The sequence below is a fragment of the Anomalospiza imberbis genome, chromosome 2 (genome assembly GCF_031753505.1).
Source record: "Anomalospiza imberbis isolate Cuckoo-Finch-1a 21T00152 chromosome 2, ASM3175350v1, whole genome shotgun sequence".
In the NCBI taxonomy this organism is placed as follows: domain Eukaryota; kingdom Metazoa; phylum Chordata; class Aves; order Passeriformes; family Viduidae; genus Anomalospiza; species Anomalospiza imberbis.
Genome location: NC_089682.1, coordinates 21,791,533 through 21,816,637, shown reverse-complemented (window position 1 = coordinate 21,816,637; position 25,105 = coordinate 21,791,533). Strand labels below are relative to the sequence as shown.

General features: G+C 36.2%; 1 protein-coding gene across 2 annotated transcripts in view; it reads right to left on the bottom strand.

Annotated features, from left to right (window-relative positions):
- Positions 1-25,105, bottom strand: part of PUDP (pseudouridine 5'-phosphatase) — a 65,949-nt gene that overhangs the window by 32,480 nt on the left and 8,364 nt on the right. For both annotated transcript variants that reach the window (XR_010995918.1, XM_068180115.1), the window contains exon 2: positions 8,285-8,503. Coding sequence is in view for 1 of the 2 variants with exons in the window: in XM_068180115.1 (XP_068036216.1) it covers positions 8,285-8,503 (219 nt within the window). In the remaining variant the exon portion in view is untranslated. The remainder of the gene's footprint in view (positions 1-8,284; positions 8,504-25,105) is intronic.

Below are 25,105 nucleotides of genomic sequence, written 5' to 3'. Positions count from 1 at the left end.
TTATTTCTGATAAATAGTATTTTATTCACAATGTAATCCCAGAAAGAAAACCAAGAAATCAACAGGAAATAGAGCAATAACAAATGTGTGTATGTGCTGTTGCTCTTCATTTATCTGAAGTCTAGCATTCTCTGCTAGGAAGGACATATAGCAGACATATCCACATTTTCCCACCCTTAAACAAAATCCAAACAGCTCACAGGGCTTTCAGATCTGCCCCAACCATCATATATAATATTCCTTTACAGTTTACAACTAATTTAGCTAAAGTGTTAACCAACTGAAAAACATTTTGAGCAGGCTGCAAGAGAGAACCACCATATACAATAATACCTCGTACTCTTGTAAATGATCACTGTCCTTATAAAAGTAATTACAGTGTCAGACATCTAATAATCTAAGAAACAATATAACGTAGGATTACTTTTGTTCAAGACAGTAAATAATAATAATAATAATAATAATAATAATAATAATAATAATAATCCCATATAAACAAAAAACCATAAATACAGCACATTTCTTAACCTAATTAAATAGAAGCACCAAATAGTCAATGAAATCAGATTATATTGTGAAGTTTCCATAGATTCTGTGTATTCTTCAAGTGGAAGCTCATATTAAATTATTACAGAAAGCAAAAGGCCCCATGTATGGAAATAATAAAAACTTTAGCTAGGCTTAGGGTGATTATTCTATGTCTTTCTCTTCATAGTTTTTTTAGAAAGTAAACACACGCAAACTCTGAAAACTCAAAATAGAAAATGTGTATTTTAAAAGTGATATGAAGATGACTTAATATGTTCAAAAGCTTTTCCACACTTTAATTAGTTTAATAAAAATACTACTTCTCATTTCACAGAATCACAGAATAATCTGACTTGGAAGAGTTCCACAATGATCATCAAGTCCAACAACCTTTACTGACACAGGCCTCAAATAGTTATGATTAAAGTAACAACTTTAGTGCAACACACTGCTGCTGGGTATTCTTTGACATAGTTTTGGGGACTACAAAAATACTTCAGAAAAAGAGAGGATTTAGGAAATTTTACAGATTGTCTTATTCCTCTCCCCAGGTAGTTACTGGTTATCTGGTAAGTGATCCAGTCACAATCCTGTGCTACGTTTGTCCGTATTTTATAATCACAATCATTTGGTTGCCAGTTAATTTTCATTGTTGAAAAGATACTCATTCTCCTTATTTAAGTTTTGAAGACCACTTTTCTTTGTACTATGAACTAATGAGTACTATTAGTCATATTTATTTTAATGTCAACTGTAATTATAAGCCAAAGGAAAGGTTTTCTTTCCAAACTTTTTGATAAGAAATGTAGTGGTTTGAAAAAACAGAGTATGGAAATACATTACAAAGTTCTTTTTAATAGAGAACAAAAACTGTATTTCATGGGCAACCAGATCTTTCCTTGTGTATATTTTATCTATACATGCTTATGCTTTCTTGGGAGGGGTAGCTGAGGGTGGTGTAACTTATTTATTTAATCTGACTTCTTACTGTCATTCAAAAACACAATTGTTTTTATTTTTATTTTCATATCATGTTTGACTAATCTGTTAGTCTGCTACCTCTTTTATTCTGTTTCCCTTTTCCTTTGCTGATGTACATGTATGGTTCGTTTCTGTTTCCCTACTATACTTTTGGAGCTTGTCTACGCCATGTAGCTCATGCTAATACAACTACACTTGCTAAATCTTGTAGCTGAGATGCAGCATATTCTGAAGAAGAAACAACATGGGGTACAGACTTTTTAAAAGAACATAGTATTAATAAACAGATTTTCAGACCTGTGCACGGAAATATTTGTTGGAAGAACTGTACTGGTCACCATATTCTTTCCTCATGTAGTTTGTGCACAAATTCGTATAATGTTTTGCATTGGAAAGGACCTTGATCATCTAGGTCCAATCCCCTGCCATGTGCGGGCCAACTTGTTAGGTCCATTTGCTCCAAGCCCCATCCAGCCTGTCCTTGGAAACTTCCAGGGATGGGACATTCATAGCTTCTCTATGCAATCTTTTCTGGTGCCTCACCACTCTCACAGAAAATAATTTCTTCCTAATACCCAACCTAAACCTACTCCCTTTCAGTTTGAAGCCATTCCCCCTTGTCCTGTCACTACAAGCCCTTGTAAAAAGTCCTTGTCCAGATTTCATATGAGAGACTGAAAGGTGCTATCAGGTCTCCCTTAAGTCTTCTTTTCTCCAAGCTGAACAACCCCTATTCTCTCAGTCAGTCTTCAAGGAGAGATGCTTCATTCCTCTGATCAGATGATCACTGGTCCTCCTCTGAACTCATTCCAACAGGTGCACATCATGCTGGGTGCCCCACAGCTGGATGCAGCACTCCAGGCGGGGTCTCAAAAAGAACAGAGTAGATTGGCAGAATCACCTCCCTTGACCCGCTGGCCATGCTTCTTTGGGTGCAGCTCAGTTCACAGTTGCCTTTCTGGCATGTGAGCACACATTGCCAGCTTGTGTTGAGCTTCTTGTCAAGCAACACCCACAAGCCTCTTTGTTAGGGCTGCTCTCAATCCATTCTCTTCCCTGGTGCTTGGGATTACCTCAACTCAGGTGCAGGACCTTGCACTTGGCCTTGTTGACCTTCATGAGCTTTACCTCAACACACCTCTCAAGCCTGTCTAAGTCCCTCTGGATGGCACCCCTTGCCTTCAGCATGCTGACTGGGCCACACAGCCCAGTATCATCAGCAAATCTGTTAAGGGTGCACTCAATCCCACTGTCCATGTTGCCAAAAAAATGTTAAATGGCAATGGTCAAATACAGCTTCGCACTTGTCTCACATTCAGTATTCCTACACATACAACTATCACAGCATTGCTCTTCATTCACCACTGTGTAGATACAGCTACTTTTCTACTCACACTAAGCAGCACAAGAAGAGAGGACACCTGACCTCTTGTGCCACAATCACGGCTCTTTAGGCACACATATTCAAGTCCACTTCATTTTGCTGTAATGTTGCACAAAACAAGCTGTCCAAGAGTGTTTGGTGTATATCCGGAAGAAAAGATTTACTGCTGAGAAAAAGACTAAAGGAAACCAAAGTGGTCCATGCAGTGTTTAAATTAGCTGTGCATACATTATGCATGTCTTGATAATTTATGTCCACTTGTACACAAACGGAAATCTCAAGGGTAAATATAGCTTGTGTATTAAAAAGACTACTCCTTCTTTCCAAAATCATTTACAGTTCCCACACTGAATGTGATATGACATTCACTGAATGTGATATGTGGTAGAGCTTTTCAAGATTTCATCACTTTCTTTAATCAAAGAAAAGTTAACATTAGCACTCAGCTTTGTCACGTTGATTAGATTCCTAACCAACTCAATGATAATCCTTAAGTTCACAAAAACAAATCTATGGCAAGAAACCTCAGCAGCCTCTGAACACTAAGAGCACTCAGCAAAACAAAACAACCTCACTTAGAAAAGGAAGATGCTGTTTGTTAACTTAAGTAATAAAATTATTTAAAAATATTTTTATGAAGTCTGGTGCGCTACAACAATGGCAAGGCCATCACCAATGATATTGATTTTATACACTTGCTCTCAATCCTCAGATGAAGTCAGGATTGCTGCTGTGAAGGTGACAGTGTGACAGAGGTGGGGTTAACCACTGCTTGGTTTAATTGCCAAGAATGCTTTAAGTTGGTCAGCCCTGAACAGGCATTTGGACTAGATGACATTTGTAGGTCCCTTCCAAATAGTTCTATTCTACTCTATTCTATTTCTGAATCTCATGAAACTATGGAAACACAACTCAGATCAACCTGCTTCTTTATTTGTTATGACACACTGTTTAAAAATGCTTTTTGCAATGGTATGGCATACTTTCATTAAGTTACAAAAGCGGAGGTGGAAACTACCATCCTACCCCCTCACTTTGGAAAGCCATGACTATTAACAAGGAATTTTGTCTTCTCATCTTATTGCTCCCTAAAAAGTATCAGAGACCCTTCTGGTCAGAGAGACTTCCTATTCATCAAATCATTATTCTCATTTGAATCTGGACATACTGACACATGCATGACCATAGAAGGAATGTAAGTACTAAATTTTATGTAATTCAAAACCTGCATCAATTGTGTTGCTGATTTCCTGATAAAAGCATGTTTGGGATGTAGTCCTTTAGGACTTGATGCAAAGGTCAAATGCTTGATATCAGCCTAACAGGAAATATCATTCCAAGTTTGCAGCTAACTGGCTAATCTCTAGGGGTTACAGGCTCACTGAGCCCAGCATTGACTCACGTGAGCTTCCTACCATTAAAACAAAAACATCAAGTAAAAGAAAAGATCATGGTAGGAAGTCTCTTTAATTGTCAAGGGCACAACATGAATCAAGGAAGCAATGGTTAAGAAAACTAGACATCTGGTTGAATTTAACTGTTCAAGAAAAAAGAAATTTGGAGTGAGTTGCCATTGTAATTTGAACGGTTATCCTTTCTTCTCTTTTTCTGCTTTCTGACTTGCTTGATTTGGTACTAAAATTGAGGTATGAAATTATCTTCTCATGGCTGCAAAGGACAGTCAACTGTACTTGAACTGGAAAATAGCTTGCACATCACATTCTGCAATGGTTGAAGAGGAGATGCAACAACTAAATCCCAGTTATCATGAAAATGGCCCAGGAATGGAAAATGTCTGAAAGGCATACACAGCCACACAATCCTTAAAGATCTGTGCTTTGTGATAATGATGATGAGCCAAAACCCAGAGACTACAGTGAAAGAATTACCGTAGTTTCATAATCCTGACATGATTATAGCAACTGTTGGTAGTTGTATAATTTGGAGTTCAGTTTTTCTCACTCTGCATATATTCTAGGTTTATGCAAAAGCACACCCATATACGTATAGGTAAACATACATATGCATGGTTTTCTTCTGTTCTGCTGGTCATTCCCTCATCTTCTGACTAAGCACTTCCCTGCAACATAGAAACACTCAAAATGCATTTGCAGAAACAGAAAGCCTACTGCATTACTCTTTTCAATAACAATGTCTGTATTCTGACAGAAATATTTAGAAAAGAAGCACAGTGGCAGGTCTGTCATTTTTTAAGGGTCATCTTGGATTAATTTCTTTCTACACCGAATCAAAATTACCATTCCTTAAGATTCTTTCAGAACTAAAAATAAATCTAACTGTGCGAAAGTCTCAAATAGTTACCAGAAAATTCAATATTAGAAATGGATACTGCATCTTCTTAAATGAAATTTGTATTTTGACCACAGCCTGACGTATTAAAGCTGGTCTGTCAGTTTGGCCATACTGAAATAGCCCAAATTCTGTCTTTGGCCACTTATGTCTCACAGGTGTTGTACACTAAGTGGTATGCCTGTCATATAGCCTGTGCCATGGTTTAACCCCAGCAGGACACTAAGTACCACACAGCTTCTCACTTTGTGCGTATTCCTACCTGGTGGGTCATGAAGAATCAGGAAAAAAACCAACTTGTGGGTTAAGATAAGAACAGATTAATAATAAAAACAAAGTAATAATGATAATATTAATACTACCAGTTGTAAAATGAATGGGAGAGGGGGAGAGACAGATAAAATCTAAGAAGAGTGATGCACAATACAATTGCTCACCACCTGTTGACTGATGCCCAGATCATCCTCAAGCCACAGTTGGTTCCTCTCCTGGGTAACAACCCTAGTTTATATACTGGGCATGATGTGCTATGGTATGGAATATCCCTTTGGCCAGTTCAAATAAACTGTCTTGGCCATGCTCCCTCCTGGCTTATTGTGCACCTATTCACTGGCAGAGCATGAGAAAATGAAAAAATCCTGTATTTGGGGTAAGCACTACTTAAACATCAGTGTGTTATCAACTTTATTCTTGTGCTAAATCCAAAACACAGCACTGCACCTGGTACTAAGAAGAAAATAAAATCTATCTCAGTCAGAACCAGGACAAGTTTCTAACTTGTCAGATGAAGAACTGCTTAGCCAATTAAATATTCATTCAACTTCCACACTATCCTTAGCCATCACTGACATACGTGTAATTTACTTGATTTAGGAATTTACAGAGCTATCATCTTTGGCAAGATCATGTGCATAGCTCATCCAGAAACAAGTGCCACTTTGTTTGAGTCACTTTTTCAAACATCATTGGCCACTGTTTAACAGTGCTTTCCACCAATCAAATTTCAATCCATTTTTTTTGACAACTTGTAGAAACTGATTGAAAAATAGAACATCACCCGTCTATTAACTGTAAAAAGGTGACCAGAGACACAGCACTTTAGAGTCCTTTTACACCATTAATATGACAATTAACTTTCACTTTCCTGTATTTACCTGTAACCATCTGAAAGATCAGTTTAGTCAGAGACCAATTGGTAAACTCAAAATGTTACCACAATCTTACATCTTGCACAACACATGCAAGGAGCCCATTCTTAATTCAAGAACATTAAGCAACTGTAGAATAAATCCACAATCCATTAGTAAACATCCTCAGAAGATATAAAAAGACAGAATTGGATTAAAAAATCTGGTTAACTGGAGAACAGTTCTTAAAGAAAGTGAATAGTAAGTAGCTGAAGACATTTTCCTCTAGCTTATTAGCTGTAATCAACCAGGTTTCCCAAAATTCATGGCAATTCAGCTTGTATCCTAGTTCACATCAATTCTACTTTAAAATATGGACTGAAAAAAGGTATCATGTATATTTAGTTGAACAGAAAAGATAATCAGTTGAACAATTTTGGTGATGATGAAAATGTTTACTTGCTTCTCCTAGTACAAATTTTGCTTGTTTCATCCATAATAGTCCAACTTCAGTGAGGACAAAATTCACTTCTTGAAGGCAGGAACAGTAGAAAACTTCATGTTTCCTTTGGCTAATCTGTTCCATCACCTTTCTAACTCTGTTCAAGCCAGCTCAGCCACATTATCAAGTCTTCAGCAGGCATGGAATATCTCCTCTGTGCAACCCAACATTTTACCCAATCTGTTCATCTGGCATTCTCTAAACCTATACAAGGTATTTTTGTTTGGCTTGCAAAAGATATATTTGAAAAATCAGTCCCAGAAGATTGAGCAAAAAACAAAAAAACCACATCAATCCAACTTTCTTGTTTTTCTGGAAAGTTTAACTAGGCTTACTGTGTCAGGGGGATCTATAAGTGAGAAGCAATTTGAAAAATCTTGCCTAAAAAAGACATTAGAGAGATAACTAAGAGTGAGAACTAAGCTGGACACAAAATATACAAAAGTTTTTTTAGCTGCTGAAAAAAAAAATCACACTTTTTAATTTTGCTACTTGTTACTTATTCTTACATATCACGTATTTTTAACTTGTATCTTCTTAATGTATTATGAAACTAGGAATAAAAAAATTGCTCTAAAAATTAAAATATTAATGCACTGTAGAAATTGTCAGAACAAACGAGCACACGTTCAAAGAGAAAAAAATGATAACTGTTAAACATGTACAGTGACATGCAGTTATTTCACTTCTAATACTTTTTTTATAGTTCTCTCCTTCTCTTTCTGTTTTTTTCCCCATCATAAATTATTGATACTTGCTCCATAAAGTTTAACATTGTACATAAAGTTAGCAGCAATCCTAGCTTTAGGTACTGATAGAGTTGCATGGCTGAAGATTTCTCTGTAAGCATTTCAAATCTAAATGTAATTCAATACAAAAGAATGTATTCACACTACAGGTAAGATTAATCCTCTTGCTTACCTTAAGTTATCTCGTTGAAGTTACTCACTTAAGCATCCTACACAATCACTGGTGAAAGACATATCTTCAGAAGTTAAGGAAATTCCCCTGTCTTAGGAGAACCTGAAAAACCCTCCTTCTCCACTGGCACACTCAGACACTGTACTTGCATTACAATTTTCGGGATAGGCGAGAATAATTCCAACAGAAAGAACCCACGGGCCCACATACTTTTATATGTGCAGGCAAATGCATCTATGCTTAGCAAAGTCAGACTATGCTCATAGCCACATAAGACACAGCTGACAAAAACAGTTACAATCTAGTTTACCAAAACAAACAGGGCCAAAAGAAATCTGTCAACTTTAATAGGCAAAATATCCTTTTAAACAGGTAAATAAACAGGAAGATTTAGTAAATTTTCTAAAACAAGAGCAATGAAATGCAATCTGTAAGAGTGACTGCTTTATAGAAGACAGATTACAAACTTTTACCTTGATTAGCATTTAAACAATTCCATAAAACGTTTATAAATGCTGCAAAGAAACATACCTGGCATTAACCCAGCAGTATGGAATATCTTCTCCAGCTTTGTTTTGCTTTCAAGGAATAACTCTTCTTTGGTTATTGGAAGATTTAGAGTATCTCGAATAATCCCTGCTGCTTCTGGGGCTTGTCTACCTAGAACCAAAGATTTCACATCCCAGCTATAGGTCTTTCCATAACGCCTGCAGATCTCGTCATACACTTGTGTATAGAGAATCTCAGTATCTGAAAAAAAAAAAAAAAGAAATTTAAACCTGTGTACAAACAAGTAGGCAGCAGGTCTTGCTAAGAGACCACATAAAAGGTCAGAGCATGAACTGCCAGGAGCCAGAGGGCATGTAGCAGACTGGATAAAATGCCTCCCTTTATTTGCAGGAGGGAACCAAGGCTTCTACCATCACCTCACAGGTGCCCACATTTTTCAAGCTGTCATTGCTGCATTAAGAAAATGTATCTTAGGGTCTCAACAAATAACTATATGGACCTGCTCTTTTATCACTTTTCTTCACTATCCAAGTTAGCAAGCAGTGTCTTAATCTAAATACTCTATTTATGCTTTTCATGAGAAAGAAAAGAAAGGAAGGAAGGAAATCTGGTACTTTGGGGGGATGCCATGACATACTGCATGTAAATTGAAAAAAGAAAAAAGATTTAATTATTTAAGAGTGTCTTTAAGAGGAAGCTTCTAAGTGCCTTCAAAGACATTATGGTCATTATTACAGAACTGCTGACGCCACTGCATTTACAAGAGATTACTCAAGCAAAACACACTCACTTGTATTTCCAGTGGATTTCAGACAAGAGCAAACTTCAGACTGAATTTTGGCAATGATACTATCAGCTTATATGTCAAAGGTGGTTTTAGGTTTATAGCTATTTTTTTTAATACAAACAAACAATCCATCCTTTCCTTCCCTCCTACCCCTACAAAGTTTTGAAAAAGAAGGTCATTAACATTGAATTTAACACTACTATGGGGATGACATGTACTTCCAGCTCTTGTCTTCATTTCAGCAAAGATCTCAAACAGTGGCTTTTCTACCAATCTGTTTATATTTTTAAATAGTGTCCTCTAAAAAGTGAGCTACTGCTGTTAACCATGCTTTAATTTCTTTCTCAGGCATGTCTCCACTTTCTGTATCTCTAAAGATATGTCTATTATCATCACTTTAGAAATAAAAGACAAAAGCAAGGAAAGAAAGAAGTTGCTCTTACGCGATTTATTTAGAGAAACTAGGGACTTCACTTATCAACATGTCCTTTGCCATGTAAAATATTTTTAATGGAGTTAATAAAATAGTGAAATTATTCATGTGGATATTATGTCACTTTCTGAATACATAAGAATTATGCAGGAGTGATTAAATGTTAAGCTTTAACAAAGATACTATGAAGAACACAGTCTGAAGGAAGAAGCATAGAGCCCATGACTAGAAGAGATGCCAAGATCTTCCCTGCAGTCTGACAAACACTCCCTCCTTCACCACAGTAATGTCATCCTGAGATCAGCAGATGAATCTCATCTGAAAGCAAATGAGAAACACAGGGGCTATTTCACCATTGTGTGGACCTACAGCAGTGCAGAATAGATTCTCTGCCACCTGTCAGAGTGCTCTAGTCCATGTCTCCTTTCAGTAACTAGAGGGGATGTTGGGCCAAAAGATCTGATGAAGACCCAACATACTTGTCAGGAATATTTAACAGAGCACCAAAGGGTTCACAAAAACCTCTTACCTTAAAAATAGAGGCAAAAAAGCCTATACTACTCTTTGTAAATGCTCCTTAAACAACTACACATAAGGGAAAAAAAAATTATAAGGGATCTTGGAGACCCCTCAAACACACAGGAAAGGTATCACAATGGAAACACAGGCAAATGGGCTCTGAAAAGTGTTAAGCTGGCTGACACAAGAAAGGAGAAAGGAAAAAGAACAATAACAAAAATCCCTCAATTTTACTTAAAAATGCCAGCTGGTACTCTCTGCAAGCTAGGAATGTAAATTAAAAATATAATTTTTTAAATTCACAGCTCTCAGTTTCCTTTTTTCTTTATAAACTAGTTTTTCTTCTATATCTCAGATTCACCAGGTGAAGGACATAAAATTCTTAAGTTTAAATTTGAAACTGAAAATCAATCCTCATCCTATTAAATAGTACAAGCTAAGCAGAATTAAAGCAAGGAAATAAAAAATTCTGGAACACGAAACTTTTCCTATGGGTCACTACAATAATTACATGTTAATCTATTTGAAGTGAAAGGTTCAACTTTATAGCTAAATATACTACTTTAATAGTCTCCTGCATTTTAAATATTACATAGCTGACTTCTGTACGAAATTTTATTTATTTTCCTTAAAAAATCAATATGATTTTAATTTTCAACAGCAGATGACAAAAGCATGGATGTAGGCATTTTACTTGCTCAAATAGTTATGTTTCACTACAGTATATGAATAAAATCTGAAATACGAGGAAAAAGTTATGTACACATTCACTGTAAAATCCAACTGGAATCTGAGAGGATCACTGCTGATAAAGCTGTATTTCCTACATACATGTATAACAGATAAGGACATGTTTCTTTTGATTGAAGACAAAGGAAGATCTATATGTTTCCCTAATAATTAAAGAGCATTAAATGAATACTAAATAATATAACTTCAAGATTTCTTATTCCTATCGGAAAAGAGCAATCTCAAAATAAAAGGCTAGATTTTACACCATTGTAACAAGAAAGAAATCACACACAGTTCAAAGAACTGATCAGAGTTTAAATATATCAGTGAAGTATAATTTCACACTGCTATAAATCTAGCTCCCACACATGAATAAAACCCATTGATGAAATGACACAAGCAAGAAGAATTAGAAGTTCAACTCAAGTGCCTAATTACAAGCACCTACTGGTATTTACTCTGGTATGCCCAAGACATCCACACACATCTAATGTTACAAAGGTAATTTGGGCAAGACTCACACTTCATGGCATAAGCAGCCAGATGATGCCCTACAGCATCCCAACTGTGTAACACTAACACATTTCAGCAAGTGGATCCAGCCCCAGGTGCTAGCCTCCATCAGGAATACAAACTAAGAACACGACACATGTGGCAATGGCCTGTTCTAATAATAGAAAGGAAAAGCAAGAATTCTTAGCTCCTGCAATTTCAAATAAATGCACAAGTTTTCAAAATACCCTTTTTATTTAATAATTTTCAGTATTCAATTTAGCCAATTTTAGACACAGTCAGTCATTTTCACCAACATTTTGGCCCAGTATTGAGAAAGACTCACTAGACTTTATCACCATCAATACTGAATGAACACATAGGTGTTAAAAACTATGATTTTGCTTTCCTATCAGTCTTTCACATTATTCCCATAATCTCTTTAGAGTATGCAACAGTGTAAAAAAAACATACAAATTACTAAAATGCTCAGCTGGGATACAAGAGACAAATATAATTATAAACCAGAATATAATTATAAAAGTGTGAACTTTTACTTTGTTTTTTTTTTTCAACTAATTTGGTGGCATTTAGTACAGTATAAACTGTTAACTTGCAAACAAATCTATAGAAGAGCTGAAATGGGGACAACTGGGACTAGATCAATCAAGATTAGATATTTCCTCTACACATAGACTTATAGTAATGACATTTACATTTTCTCTCACTTCTGGATTACCATATAACACAGGCCTTTGTGTTGTGTGTTTATTCTCCACATTGTATCAACTGAACAATGTTAAAGAACATGGGATTTAAACACAGCAGTGGCAAATCTAAAATAGTGACAGATTTCCCATCAGAAACACTAGGTTTGTCTAGTCCAGAGCATCACATGTTCAGTCATTGATCCTTTTGCCCACCTATTTCAATATCAGCAAAATCATTTACTCAGAGTTCTTCTTTCTCTCCCTCTCCCAAGCACAAAAGACACGGCTGAGCAGCTCAGGGACCAGTTGTGTCAAGTCTGTGAGACTCAGGAGTAAAAAAATGCTGCAGCACTGCATGAAAGCCAGGGAATGGATGTCTTTCAGCTAAGCCTCTGTACTCTAAAGAGATCTCTCATAAATCTTCCCATTCTACAACCTCTCTCCCCACAAACAGTACCTGCTCTTAGCTCATTCAGTTACACAAATGAAACAATTCTTTAAATATGTGGATTTCAACAACTGAGGATGTGAGTATCAAACAGTGAGCCATTCAACACATTTCCAAGTGGTATGAGGACTACCACAAATTTTAGGAAGCACCACTGGCAAGATAAAAGCCACATAGATCTCCACAGATTTGCAAGATTCTACTGGTGGTTTTGGTAAGCAGGAAAAGAGAAAAAAATGGGAAACCAATGGCCTCTGAACAGCAAACTTAGAACAGAACAAAGAACATCCTCTCAACACAAAGAAGTAGTCAAGGTATTATTATCCACAATTTATAAATGACAGCTCCATCTCAAAAAAGACCCAAAAAACCCACAAAGCACAAAACAAAAATGGTCGCTGAGGAACCAATAGTCTACGTCACTGAAAAAGGTTTGTGCATAACTCCTTCCCCATTCTTTTTTTCTCCCTTATTTCTTTCAGAGCGAATCTGAGACTTTTTTCTTAGAGTATCAGCAGTCAAACAAGACAGATAAAACCAATATGAGCAATGCAAAAGAGTAGCAAGCATACAACTGCTGCTGAAACAGGTCTGAAATTGAAAAAGTTAGTTTAAACCACCAGAATCACTTAAGAATTAGAGCTGAAGCTTCCTGACTTAGCTAAGCAAACAGAAAATAAAGGAGATTTTTTAAAAATAAACAATCTATAGCTGACAACTGTCTTGTCATTTGTGTCAAAAGGTCAGTTTTGCACTTTCCCCTCAACATTCTTCCATTCACACTTTCATTACTATGAAACCTAGTTTAAAAATGCATGACTATGGTCACCCATGATGGCTAAAAGGAAAAAAAACCCAGCCGTTTTACAGCTGACCTCAAAATCACTTACAACAGCCCAGCAAAAGTAGGGATGAGGAAGGCAGGCAACAGAAATTACCTTTTAGCCTAATTGTTAGAGCACTAACTGCTAATAGCCTAACGTTAGAGCACTAACTCAGAAAATGAAACTCAGTCCTTCAATCCATCCTAAGGGCCCAAGGCTGTTTTTCTAACAGACCCTGACATTTTTATGCTATTACGTTATGTACATATATAAACTTGTATACAGATAAACCATTTATATGCTTGTACATATATATATAGCATACAGGCATTTATTTTTATATATTTACTTTTATATAGTGTATGTCTAGAACTGTGTTTTACAGGCAAAAGTGTCCTTTAAAGAATGAAACTCAAGATGAGTACTAGCCAATTAATCAAATCAACCTGGAGCCTCTTGACTTGAAGGCTCATTAAAGGAATGCAGTTCAAAATGCTTAGCAATGAAAGTACACCAGGAAAAGGAATGTTCATATCTTTACTGTAGTATTGCTCCATTTCTTCCATGAACTTGTTTAGGAAGAAAAATGAAATCTAAATGTATCATCTTAGACATACCCACTTCACTGCCACAGAAGGAAATAAGCACTGGTTTCACACATGCACAAGTGAAACATTTGAGCCATGCCTAAATGTCAAGGCTGATGTACCTAACCAGGCAAACTGAACCTAAAGGCAGTCTGGACCACCAAACCAAGGGAAATGCTGCTGTCATATTCATGTCTTGTACCTTTCCACTCTCAAAACCAGTACCACTTAAATTCATCTTACTGTTCCCTGGAAGTTAAAGGATGGTGAAGTATCTATTAAAATAAACATCAAGCACCAAATAATGGCTACTTCAAAATCATAAGCTACTTTAAAAGGACAAAGTTTTTAGTAAACCATTTTACATGATTGATAAACCATTACTTACAAAGATACAGAAAAAAATTGCTGAAAATTAAAATTACTGCTTCCAATTTAACTGAGCAATGATTTGTAAACCATTACATTTTTGATTAGCACTTAGAAAAACTCACTGAAAGGATCCATTATTCATTTTAGTAAGGAGCAGGTATACGACTATTCTGGAACTTTAATTTTTGCAAACCTACTTCTTATTTTCTCTTGTACTTGAATGTTAATATAAGTACACTCCAAGGTAGACAAACATGTTGCATTGTGATTACTTTACTAAGTATAGAGAAACATGTTGCTAATTCAGTGCTGTCAGTCTACTTGCCCTTCTCTGAGAGATCCTACCATGAATTCAAGTTATTGCTAGCAGGTTTAAAAAGGAAGTAAATTTGATTCTCAAACAACAGCAGCTGCATGAAACTGTTCCCAAATGAGTATCACATATTTCCCCTGGGGGGCTTATATTTCTAGGAGAATTTTTCAATGGCAGCTACAGAGGAAGCCAATTTCTCATTTTATAAGCAGAGAAACATGGTACTTCTATAGGGAGAGGAAGAAACTTCTGAACAAATTCAAAAGGCTTTTAGTTTACATTTATACAGCAGACATATCTTAATGCTATCTTGTATTCATATATACACCTTATCCTTCTTTTTTAATGCCACAGTGAAGTGAAAGAAACAGTTCACAAATAAAGCATGCAAACTTTTTCAATGTGGAGCTGTAAACAATACTCTGGCACCAATGCAAAACAACACATGAAAACGTAAAGAGAAGTCTGTATTTCCAGAGCATGAGGGAATCAAATTTTGAAATATAAAGGCAATATACATGACTTAATATAAAACATTCTAAAACTGTACTTATTAAGCATCATCTATAAGACAGAATCTCATTAGTTTAAAAATAGAAAAGCTATTGATTCATAGAAACTTGCCTGACACACTTTCTTAGGCTCTTAACCATTAAAGACAGAACTATGCAAACAGCAATTGATATGGTGCCTGCAAAATCCTGCTGGTTGGAAATCTACATTTTACAGAGACACAGCTTCTTAAAATGTGTATGGGGAGACTCAAGTCAGGCAACAGTTACACTGTCATTAGTATTTGAGCTACTATACCATGGAAATTTATACAAGCAATGTTCTCAACCAGGGGAGCAATTACCAGCTCTGAACATCCTCTCAGCTTACAGCATATTCACAAGGAAATTCGCCTTTCACCAAGGGGGTGCCAGCTCTTCTTGAGATGTTGCTGAAAACACAGAGCAGCTGTTCACTGGCCCAAAGAATGCAAAACAAGATTTAAAAAGCTGTTTTGAAATTAGATGCTCCAAGGTACTTGTATAAAACCACTCCTCCACAAGGTAGATAAAACCAGAAGAGTCACTGTGTTATCAAAGTCAGCAGAAGAATAGCTAATTGTATCTTCTTAATTGAGAGTCTGGTGGGTTGACCCTGGTTGGGCCAGGTACTCAGCGAAGCCCCAATCTACTCTGTCATTTTCCTCCTTCTCAGCTGGACAAGGGAATGAAGATATAACAGAAGATTCACTGGTCGAGATGAGGGCAGGGAGAGATCACCCACCAGTTACCATCAGAGGCAAAACAGACACCATTTTGGGAGACTGTATCTGAGGAGGGGAATAAGAAATAACACCAAATTTTAAAAAAACCTTCCTTTACACCCATCCCATCTTCCTGGGCTTAGCTTTATTCCTAACTTCTGTACCTCATCTCCTGCAGCAGCACAGGTGAACAGAGAAGAAGAGTTGTGGTCAGTTCATCACACATCTCTGCTGCTCCTTCCTCTGCAGGAGCAGGACTCCTCCAGCACCTGGAGCATGTCCTCCCCCTCCTTCTTCACCAACCTCGATGCCTGCAGGCCTGTTTCTCTCACATATTCTAGCTCCTCTGTCTTGGCTGCTGTTGTTCAGCAGGTGTTCTTCACCTTCTTAAATCTGTTATCCCAGAGGTGCTTTCACTGTCACTGATGAGCTCAGCCTTGGCCAAAGGCAGGTCTGTCTTGGATCTGGCTGGCATTGGCTCCATCGGACATTGGGGAAGCTTCTGGCATCTTCTCACAGAAGCCAACCCTGTAAGCCCACCCTTTCACACAACCCCTCTGCTACCAAAACCTTGCCACACAAAGCCAAATACAAATACATACTTTCTCTGGGAAGAGCTATCTATAAGAAACATAACCTTCATTAAACAGATAACCCAGAGCTGTTCTGTTTAACCCACAAGCTAAAAGAGTAGAAATTAAAAAAAAAAAATTGTTATGAAAGGGGAAAAAAAAGGGTCAGGGAACTTTATTCCTTCCTCAAAAAGAAACCCAACAAAATGAGGCCATAGGGAAAATTCTCTTCAGCACACCACAGGTCTCTCCTCATACCAATTTCCTTATTCTCAGAAAGTTTTCGTCTTTCTAAGAATATATACATATATTCTCAGAGAGATTATATATATATATATATATATATATATATATAAAGACTTGATCAAGCTGCAAATTCAAGATGTTTGACTTTCAGTGTTACATGTTTCTAAATCACTGTCTGTAATACTGTCAAAATGTCTTTTTCCTCAACAGTGGAAACATTTTAAAAGACAGAGTGACTTCAACAGAAAAAAGAAACCATTACATTTCTACTGTGGACTCGACAATGTCCTAAATTTAATGGTGGCAAGGTGTAAAACATACTACCACAGAGAAGGCATACAGAATTAATAAAGACAATCTCTTCCGTCCACTCAAGAGTGCCTACAATTTTTGAGGTAAATCTGTTGATAGAGTGATTTCTCTGTGGTGATAACACTAAGAGCAGAAAACCACACATCATCAAATGGCTTGGTTTTTCCAAGAGCGAGGACATTTCATCATGGCTGACTATCTACATACAAGAACAAAGTGACAGAAATACTGCAGAAGACCTGGTCACAATAATTCTTCAGTAGTTGTATACCAAGCACTCCTTATACTAACCATAATCTATAATACATGAAAAAGAATCAGACCTTTGAGATTCATGAGGCAAGTATGATACAGTGAACTGAAAATTATGTTTTATGAGCTGCAATGACTGTTTGAAAACTGTAGAAGAAAATTCAAATCCATTATAGATACAATAAAAGGAACTTCCAACACAACATAACAGGGAACTTCTACACAGGTAAGCCATGGGCTTGCTTCTCTGAAGATGCGTGACCACAGCCCTCACCTCCCATGTGAGTCTGAGGATGAGAATAGAGGGCTAGTCTTACAGAGTACTCAAAGGCCTCACACAACAGCAAGAGTTGTCCTGCCTCCAGACTCGACAGTAAGCCAGCGGCAAGTTCTAATTGAGTCTTAGATCAAATACAGCCTATAGCTCAGAGAAAGAACACCCAAAGTTAGAACTGTCATAAATTATGGCCTTTTTGTTTCCCAACACCATTGATAAAAGCACAGAAATACTGGAAGACTTCAGTTTGCTTTAGAATATAATCAGCTTGCGTAAGATTGTCAGGATGAAATAAAACTTATACTTGGCCATAGAAACTTTTAACTAAGCACTATTGAACCCAGTGAGAGATAGGTACATAAAACCATAGAATGGTTTGGGCTGAAAGGGAGCCTTCAAATACAATCTATTCCAATCCCCCTGACAGGGGCAGGGACACCTTTCACTAGATTGGGTTGTTCATAGCCCCATCCAACACACAATGCTTTTGTGTTTCTGAGCTAAAATATCATTTGTACTCCAGAACATGAACCACAGGCTGGCAGATGCTGGGCACTGAGAACACCTCATATAGTTAAAAGAATGTCTATTCACAGGAAATTAGGCCAGTCACTCAAGGACAGTCATAGTGTATCAGTACTAGGTCTTTGTAACAATATTCCCCAATAAACTGCCACTTACAAAGTTCAGTACACACTAACAGATTTTTAACAGCATTCATTTTATTCATGAGTATTTACACACTAATTCTCAGTCCTGATGCTGAAGAGCTGCATAGTTTTCCTCCCAGTATGTATCTGAAATTTTGCTGAAAAGATTTAGCCTCTCTGCGTATATGTTTTAGTCTACCTAGTAATACTAGTATAGAACTTATACTAGTTATTTATTAATTCTAACTACAGTTCTATAGTTAGAACTACAAGTAGCTTAGGCATTATATAACTAAAAATAGACTGAGTTAACGTTCATTAACTGGAAAATCTTACCAGAATATTTTAAGTTAGCCTTCTGTCATGAAAATTATTGCCCAAAATTTCTACCCACCATCATATAAAATCTCTACTTAATATGGCAGATGCAGATTGATTAGGAAGCCTGAAAAATAATAGCAAATAGCATCAACTACAGTTAAAGTAAATAATGGAAAAAACATTTCAAAATTAAATATCTGTTGCAAAATAGCTGTGAAAGGATTCCAAATCACCCCAGTTTCAAACCATCCCAGGGAGAGACATCTGCAAAAAACTTCGTCAACCTCTATGCTGCTGTAAGGATTTAAAAATTATGGTTGCCTGCCTCAAGCACACCACTGAAGGACTTTGCCCATTGTGGCAAACTGTGTAAAGAAGCAAACACTCATCTGTAACCACTGAAGGTGTCTTCCCCGAATATACCTGCATTGATTCCTGGAACTTGGACTGTAAATTAAGCCACCTGACAGGAACTTGAGGAAATATAAAGGTGGAACTGTTGTCTGAGTGTTATCTCAGACTAAAGGGAGGTAAAAAAAGCTGGAGGAGAAGACTTATCACTAGTAATGGACAAGGAAAACTAACTGAGCAACACTGCTAAAATCAGCTCAGACTAAATCTGGCAGAGGGAGATCAGAACCCACTGACTCAAGAAACCCGCTGACTCAAAACCCAGAAAGACTGTGCATGGGATTAATTAGCATTAGAAGGGAGGGAATCATTTAAGCAATAGAATAAGAGAACTATGTAGCCAATGAACACCAATTCCTTTGTTTGCTAAAATGTATAAATAGTGAAAATTTTTCAACAACTTTGGGACCCTCACTGCCAAGAGCCCAGGGTGAAGAATGACCAATGAGATGATACTGGATCCACGGGTGGTGACTACTTTCTGCTTAATCTGTCTGTCGGTCTGTCTTTCCCTCCTCTCTTTTTTATCTTTCTACCTCACATTTTACTGTTAAATAAAATCCATACTATTGATTTGGGTGTATGATCCTGCTTGCACCTTAATTCGGATAGAGGTATCTCTCAATAATCAGATCTTAACAACTGCACACAATTATTTTATTGTAGTAGAAGTGACACAGACAACTTTAAAAAGTTTGGCACACACCAGGTACCTAAAGGCTGAAGGACTGGATCCAGCGCCCACTTTCAAGTAAAATATTTTTGCTTTTAAAGCTTTTCTGAGAGTGTCCCTTTCTTGGCGAAGAGGAGATGATCAAGAAATCTTGACTCCCATGCTTGAGTCAAACTGACCTTGTATTATTTTAGCACATTATGAAAACTTTAAAGTAGCATAAGGTCTTCAAACATCAAAATGCATTTAACCTAAATGCTACTATCTCTTGTTTAAAATGGGAAAATAATAAAACAGTATCAGAGATGTTTTATAAGAAGACATAAAACTTATTTACAGTACAATCCTGAAAGAATACTGTGATTACAAAAAGGTTCAGAGAGAGAATCTCACTAACACGTCAATGAACCCAATTCATATGAGGACTACAGGAGAATAGGAAACCTGGAAGGAGACTCTCTGACAGTAGCTAGTAGGGTTATATTTTTAGGTATCTCAAAGGGGAGAGGCTGAATCTTCTTTTGCTAAACAGTGGTTCTGGACATAATGGAAATATTACGTTATGACTTTGTTTTGAGTGTGACAGCTTAGAGTTACAAGAAACACTTCTGTGTATCCTACTAAATGAAATTAAAAAATTGTGTTCAGAGACTCAAAGAGTGCAAGACATTTCAGTCCATCATTTCATTCTTCCATATGAGTAATGTGATAAAAATAAAAAGAGATACTGAGAACTGAACTAAAAGTCATTCCACTTCCCCTCAATCTTTCTTTTCTTCTGCCTCAGTTCTGCAAGCTGAGGTCAAAGTTTACCTCTTGAGACACAAACAGCTTCACACCCCGGTGGCTGAAATTTAATAAGCCTGACACAGGAGTTACTACACTGGGGTGCTCTTAGTTTTACTGTAACACTGCTTGCAAAAGGCTGGGAAATGATATGCTCAATAAGCAGATAGAAGAGATTTTTTACTTTATTTACAAAAATAGCCTAAACCTCCTTTATCTAAAAACTAAAGAAGGAAAAAAAATCCAGTACCCTTTTCCCACAATCAGCTAAAGGAAAAGTGTCTGATTTATTTGCTGAATACATTCAACTGAGCCACTGAACTTAATGACTTTTAGATAAAAAGTCCTATACTTTTTGACATATTATGTTTTTAGACTGTTAGAACACATCCTAGGCATATAGTTAGAGCTGCATAACCAGATGAACTGGGTAACTTACATGTTTCCTAAATATAAGGAAAAAATAACTATAAGGTGTACAAGTTCAATAATAATAAAACACCTGGCCAACCAAAGACCTTTCTTTTCTGCAAGAGCTGCTCACACTCTAGGCCACATCTTTCTAACAACCTCTGGGTAGTAGTTTTCAAAGAGATTAAAAACTGCACAAAAACACAAACCGGGTAGTCCATCTACAAGCTGAAATACCTTTTTTCCTTCTATTTTCTGAAAAGCAAATCTAACTATTAATAAAAGAATCCAATCATATAAAACATTGCAATCCAAGAAAAGAGAACTACACACTGCTGACTACACGCTGCTGTCTACACTCTCTAATCCAAACGGTTGCTTTAGTCATTGACCTTGTCATAAGCAAAGAGATTGGAGATTTTCTCCTTGTGTTAGGTTGACAAAGACCATGGTGGTATTGCCACAGGTCTGTCAGGCTCTCATAATTTCTGTTATGAACTTGTATTCAATACAACTTTACAATATTTCCACTAACAAATAAAATTGAAATTACACAAAAAAATAAAGCTATTTTCTTCAGGAGAGGGATTTCTTCTTCACGTTACTCTCTATGCTAATTATTAATTATAGAAAATTTAGCATGTCTCTTGAGAGTTTAACTCACTACACTGGACTCACAGAAGAGCTTAAGTAGCTCTTGAACTGGAAGTAGGAAGCATGTACACTGTCAGTACTAAAGCGATTAAATTGCATCATCATCATTATTCTGTGAAAAAATAATTTCTTTGGTAGTCTGCAATTGTTTCCAAGGCTCCACTATAGAAAATTAAAATGGATAATATATTTTCCAAAATTAGACTGCCATTAAGTACAGTTATACAATAGCTGTAATCATAGATAATTGTAAATTATTTTGTTGAATATATGATTTATGCTTCTGGGCTTACATTATTGATACCATTTTTTTATAGATTGAAGGAAGGGAGTAGCTACTGTTATTTAAGCAGAACCACAGGATATTGTAACCAATTCCTTTACTTCTACTCATGGAAAATGCAGTATCTGTAAGGTACTCCATATTACACCTTTGATATCCTACACCACCTAGGTACTGGGCACTTTGTAATGAGTCATAAATACAATCTTTCTGAAGTATGTATTTATATGATGCTCTCCTCTAAGAAAAAGAATGGCAGAAAGAACATGGTGTTTGGGAAAAATTATTTATATGCACTATCAAGTCAGCTGCCAAGTCAAGATGACCCAGATTAAATGAGAATTTCAAGATGGTAGTGAGAATAATTTCTAGGAAAATCAGATCAAATCTCAGTTGAATCTAAACTTACAGAGGTTTGGTTTTTTGTTTTTCTAAAGCAAGTCTGTTTTTAATTCACAACACAAGAACACTTTAAAGGAAGAGGATGAGAGAAGAAAGGTACACGTAGGATCCAACCCTGAAAGAATGAATGGGTACTGAAAATATTTTTCACATTGTAAGTCTCCTGAGCTATATATAGGATTGTTAGACTATCAATATAGTTTCTCATATATACAATTACAATGTAGAGCAGAGAACTGACGCTCACAATTTCAGTATGTAAGACAGTATGAAGAGATAGGTAAACTAAGTATCTACTGAAAAGTACCCAGGGAAAAGTAAGTACTATGCCTTCTTTTTTGTTACATACAAATACAGACACATCTGGATCAAACAGGAATACTTACATTAGTCCCTAAAAGCTGCAATTATAGCAGAACGAAGAAAAAGAAAACATTACTCTATTCCATGTTGATCTACAGTATTAGAAAAGGGAATGGGTTAAGAGAGGAATAACTTCCACAGTTTTGTGATAAATTTAAGAATAAGGTTTACCTTTTCCCCCTCTTAATAGAAACTTCTAAATTAGAACACAGAGCCACTTCTCAATTAACCAGGGGAATGAGGAGAGAAAAAATATGCTAACACACAATTCAACATCTTGTATTACTGCCTATGGGAGAGGCAGGGGAAACATGAGGATTTATGTCAAGAGCACTTTAACCAGTATAATGCAGACAGGTACCAGCTACAGATCCTGAATAGCCAACTCTTAAGGCCAGGAGCTTTGATTAGGGAAAAACAAGGCCTGGTTTAATAAACATAAGCCCTATAATCCAGTTTTACTGTTAGCTCTCCACTATGCTAAGAGACTTCTTCAAGAAATTTTTGATGTATCTTTAAGGCATTTTTCTTTGGCGACTTCAGAGTTACTGAAGAGCTGCTCATTATCTTAAAATTTATTTAAATTGAAAGAATCCTCTCCTTTGTATATATACACACACATGAAAAGACAGCCCCTGTATCTCTAAAGCTTTAAACAGGAATTGTAGGGTTTTTTAGAGCACTGGAAAATTTCCAAACATAAGGAATATTATTTTAAAAGTTCTAGAGTGTGTAAAAGAAACAGATACCTAGAACAAAAAATGAATTAACAATACAGAAAGTCTAACTCTATAATGAACATTTCAAAGACCTTCTATTTATGAAAAGTATTTGAGACAAAAGCAACACTGACATAACATATCCAAGGAATGATATCCATATATCCGTATCTGATAACTGCAGAATTTAGAGCAATCTTAGAAAAAACTTAAGAATGAACATAAAAAAAAAAATCTATTCTATGACACCTCCCAAGAAGCAAGCACAGCTAAGACATTCCCTAGGAGACCAAGATGCCATATGAAAACTGCTGTATAAAGTATATTTGCATACACATGTAAGTATGAACTTTAGACATTGTTAACGCTGCCATTAATAAGTGCAGTTACTCCTTGGGGTCCAATGTCTAGATTTTGGAAATCAGAGGCTATATGTGCACCCTAGGACCTAAAAACACTCATGTCACATGTTATTTTAAGTCTTCTCCCAATATATGTGCAGACTGTAACCCTTCTCCATCATCCTGCTTTCCCTAGAAGAGGAATGGTCTAGACAGCAGTAGTGGTGCCACAGCAGACTGCAGAAAGCTCTCCTTTGATGGCAGGTCAGGGGCCAGCCTGGGCAGGGGAGGTTGTGTATGACAGAAATTTTGCAGTGGTACAATGTGAGGTTATTGAAAGATGCAGATGTTTCTAAAGGTATGAAGACTCATGTAATAGGCAGCTAAATCATACATCAAAAATTCTTTAAAACTTTGAATATGATTAGCAAGTAAGACTGAATTTTTTTTAATCCCTAAAATAGAACTCTTTTAAAATTATTATTATTATTAAAAAATAGTACAACTGGCACTTTATGAAAAGAGGTATAAAAATGAAATTTTTTTTAAACCTAAGAACTTAGAATTTTATCTTGTTACTCTTAAATCCATATACTCACTACCTGCTCTCTAAAACAAGTTGCAAAAGAATGAAGGGGAATAGTTCACTTCCATTTTGAAAAAGGCAAAGCCATGATAGACAGTAAACTATGCAAAATTAACTCTGAATTAAACATTCCATGGAATTAAATTTTGCAACACTATAGAATTTGCAATCAACTGACACATAGAACATTTGACATTTTAGAACACACAAACCAGAACAGCAACACTCCTTCTTGCTCTTTACTCCTAGATGGCTTCCTCCATGAAAAATGAAAACATTTAAATTAAAAATGGTAGAAGGATAAATATAATAAAAATATGATCTACAACAATAATAACAGTTAAAGTTATTAGGCAGCAGAATAGCAATTAGAGAGACTACAATACCTTAGTGGGCCAAATACTTTCATTTTCCCGAGACATGTTCCCCATGAAACACTGTTTTTAATTTTTAAAGACTAGAAATTTATTACATTGTGATAAGCTCTTTATGGCTCCATCTCCCCTGAGCCATAAAGCAAAGAACATTTTGTTAGTCCAGTAATAATATAATGCTATAGAGAAGACTCAGTACTAGCATGAAAAGATCCACCATTTCACATGGTGTAATTTTTTGTAATAATGATCTTGCAGCAGAATGCTGACTTTATCCAAGGTTATGTCACTTTACAGGCATGCATGAGCATACTCTTCTGCCCTGGAGAGACAGCTCAAAGGAGATTACTGTATGTAAATTACAAAACAAACAAAGAAAAATATCTTTACCATAGAACAATTTATTCAAATGAAATATGTCTCAGTATACTCATGCTCCACCTTAAACCATTAATTTCTCATATTTCAAACCTTCTGATACACTATCATCCTATTTTTTCATTAAACACACATTATCTTTCACTTCATTCTTCTAGTACTAGTACAATTTTTTTTCCTCTTGCTTAGAAATGTTCCTGAATGACCAGTACCAGTGTCAAACTCATAAAACATCCCAATCCAAAAAATACAATCCCACTTATTACTAGTCAGTCATCATATAAAGGTATATTCTATTAGTTTGAATAGGTACTCTGTGTCAGCTTACATTACACACAAATGGAGTGATTAAAGCAGAA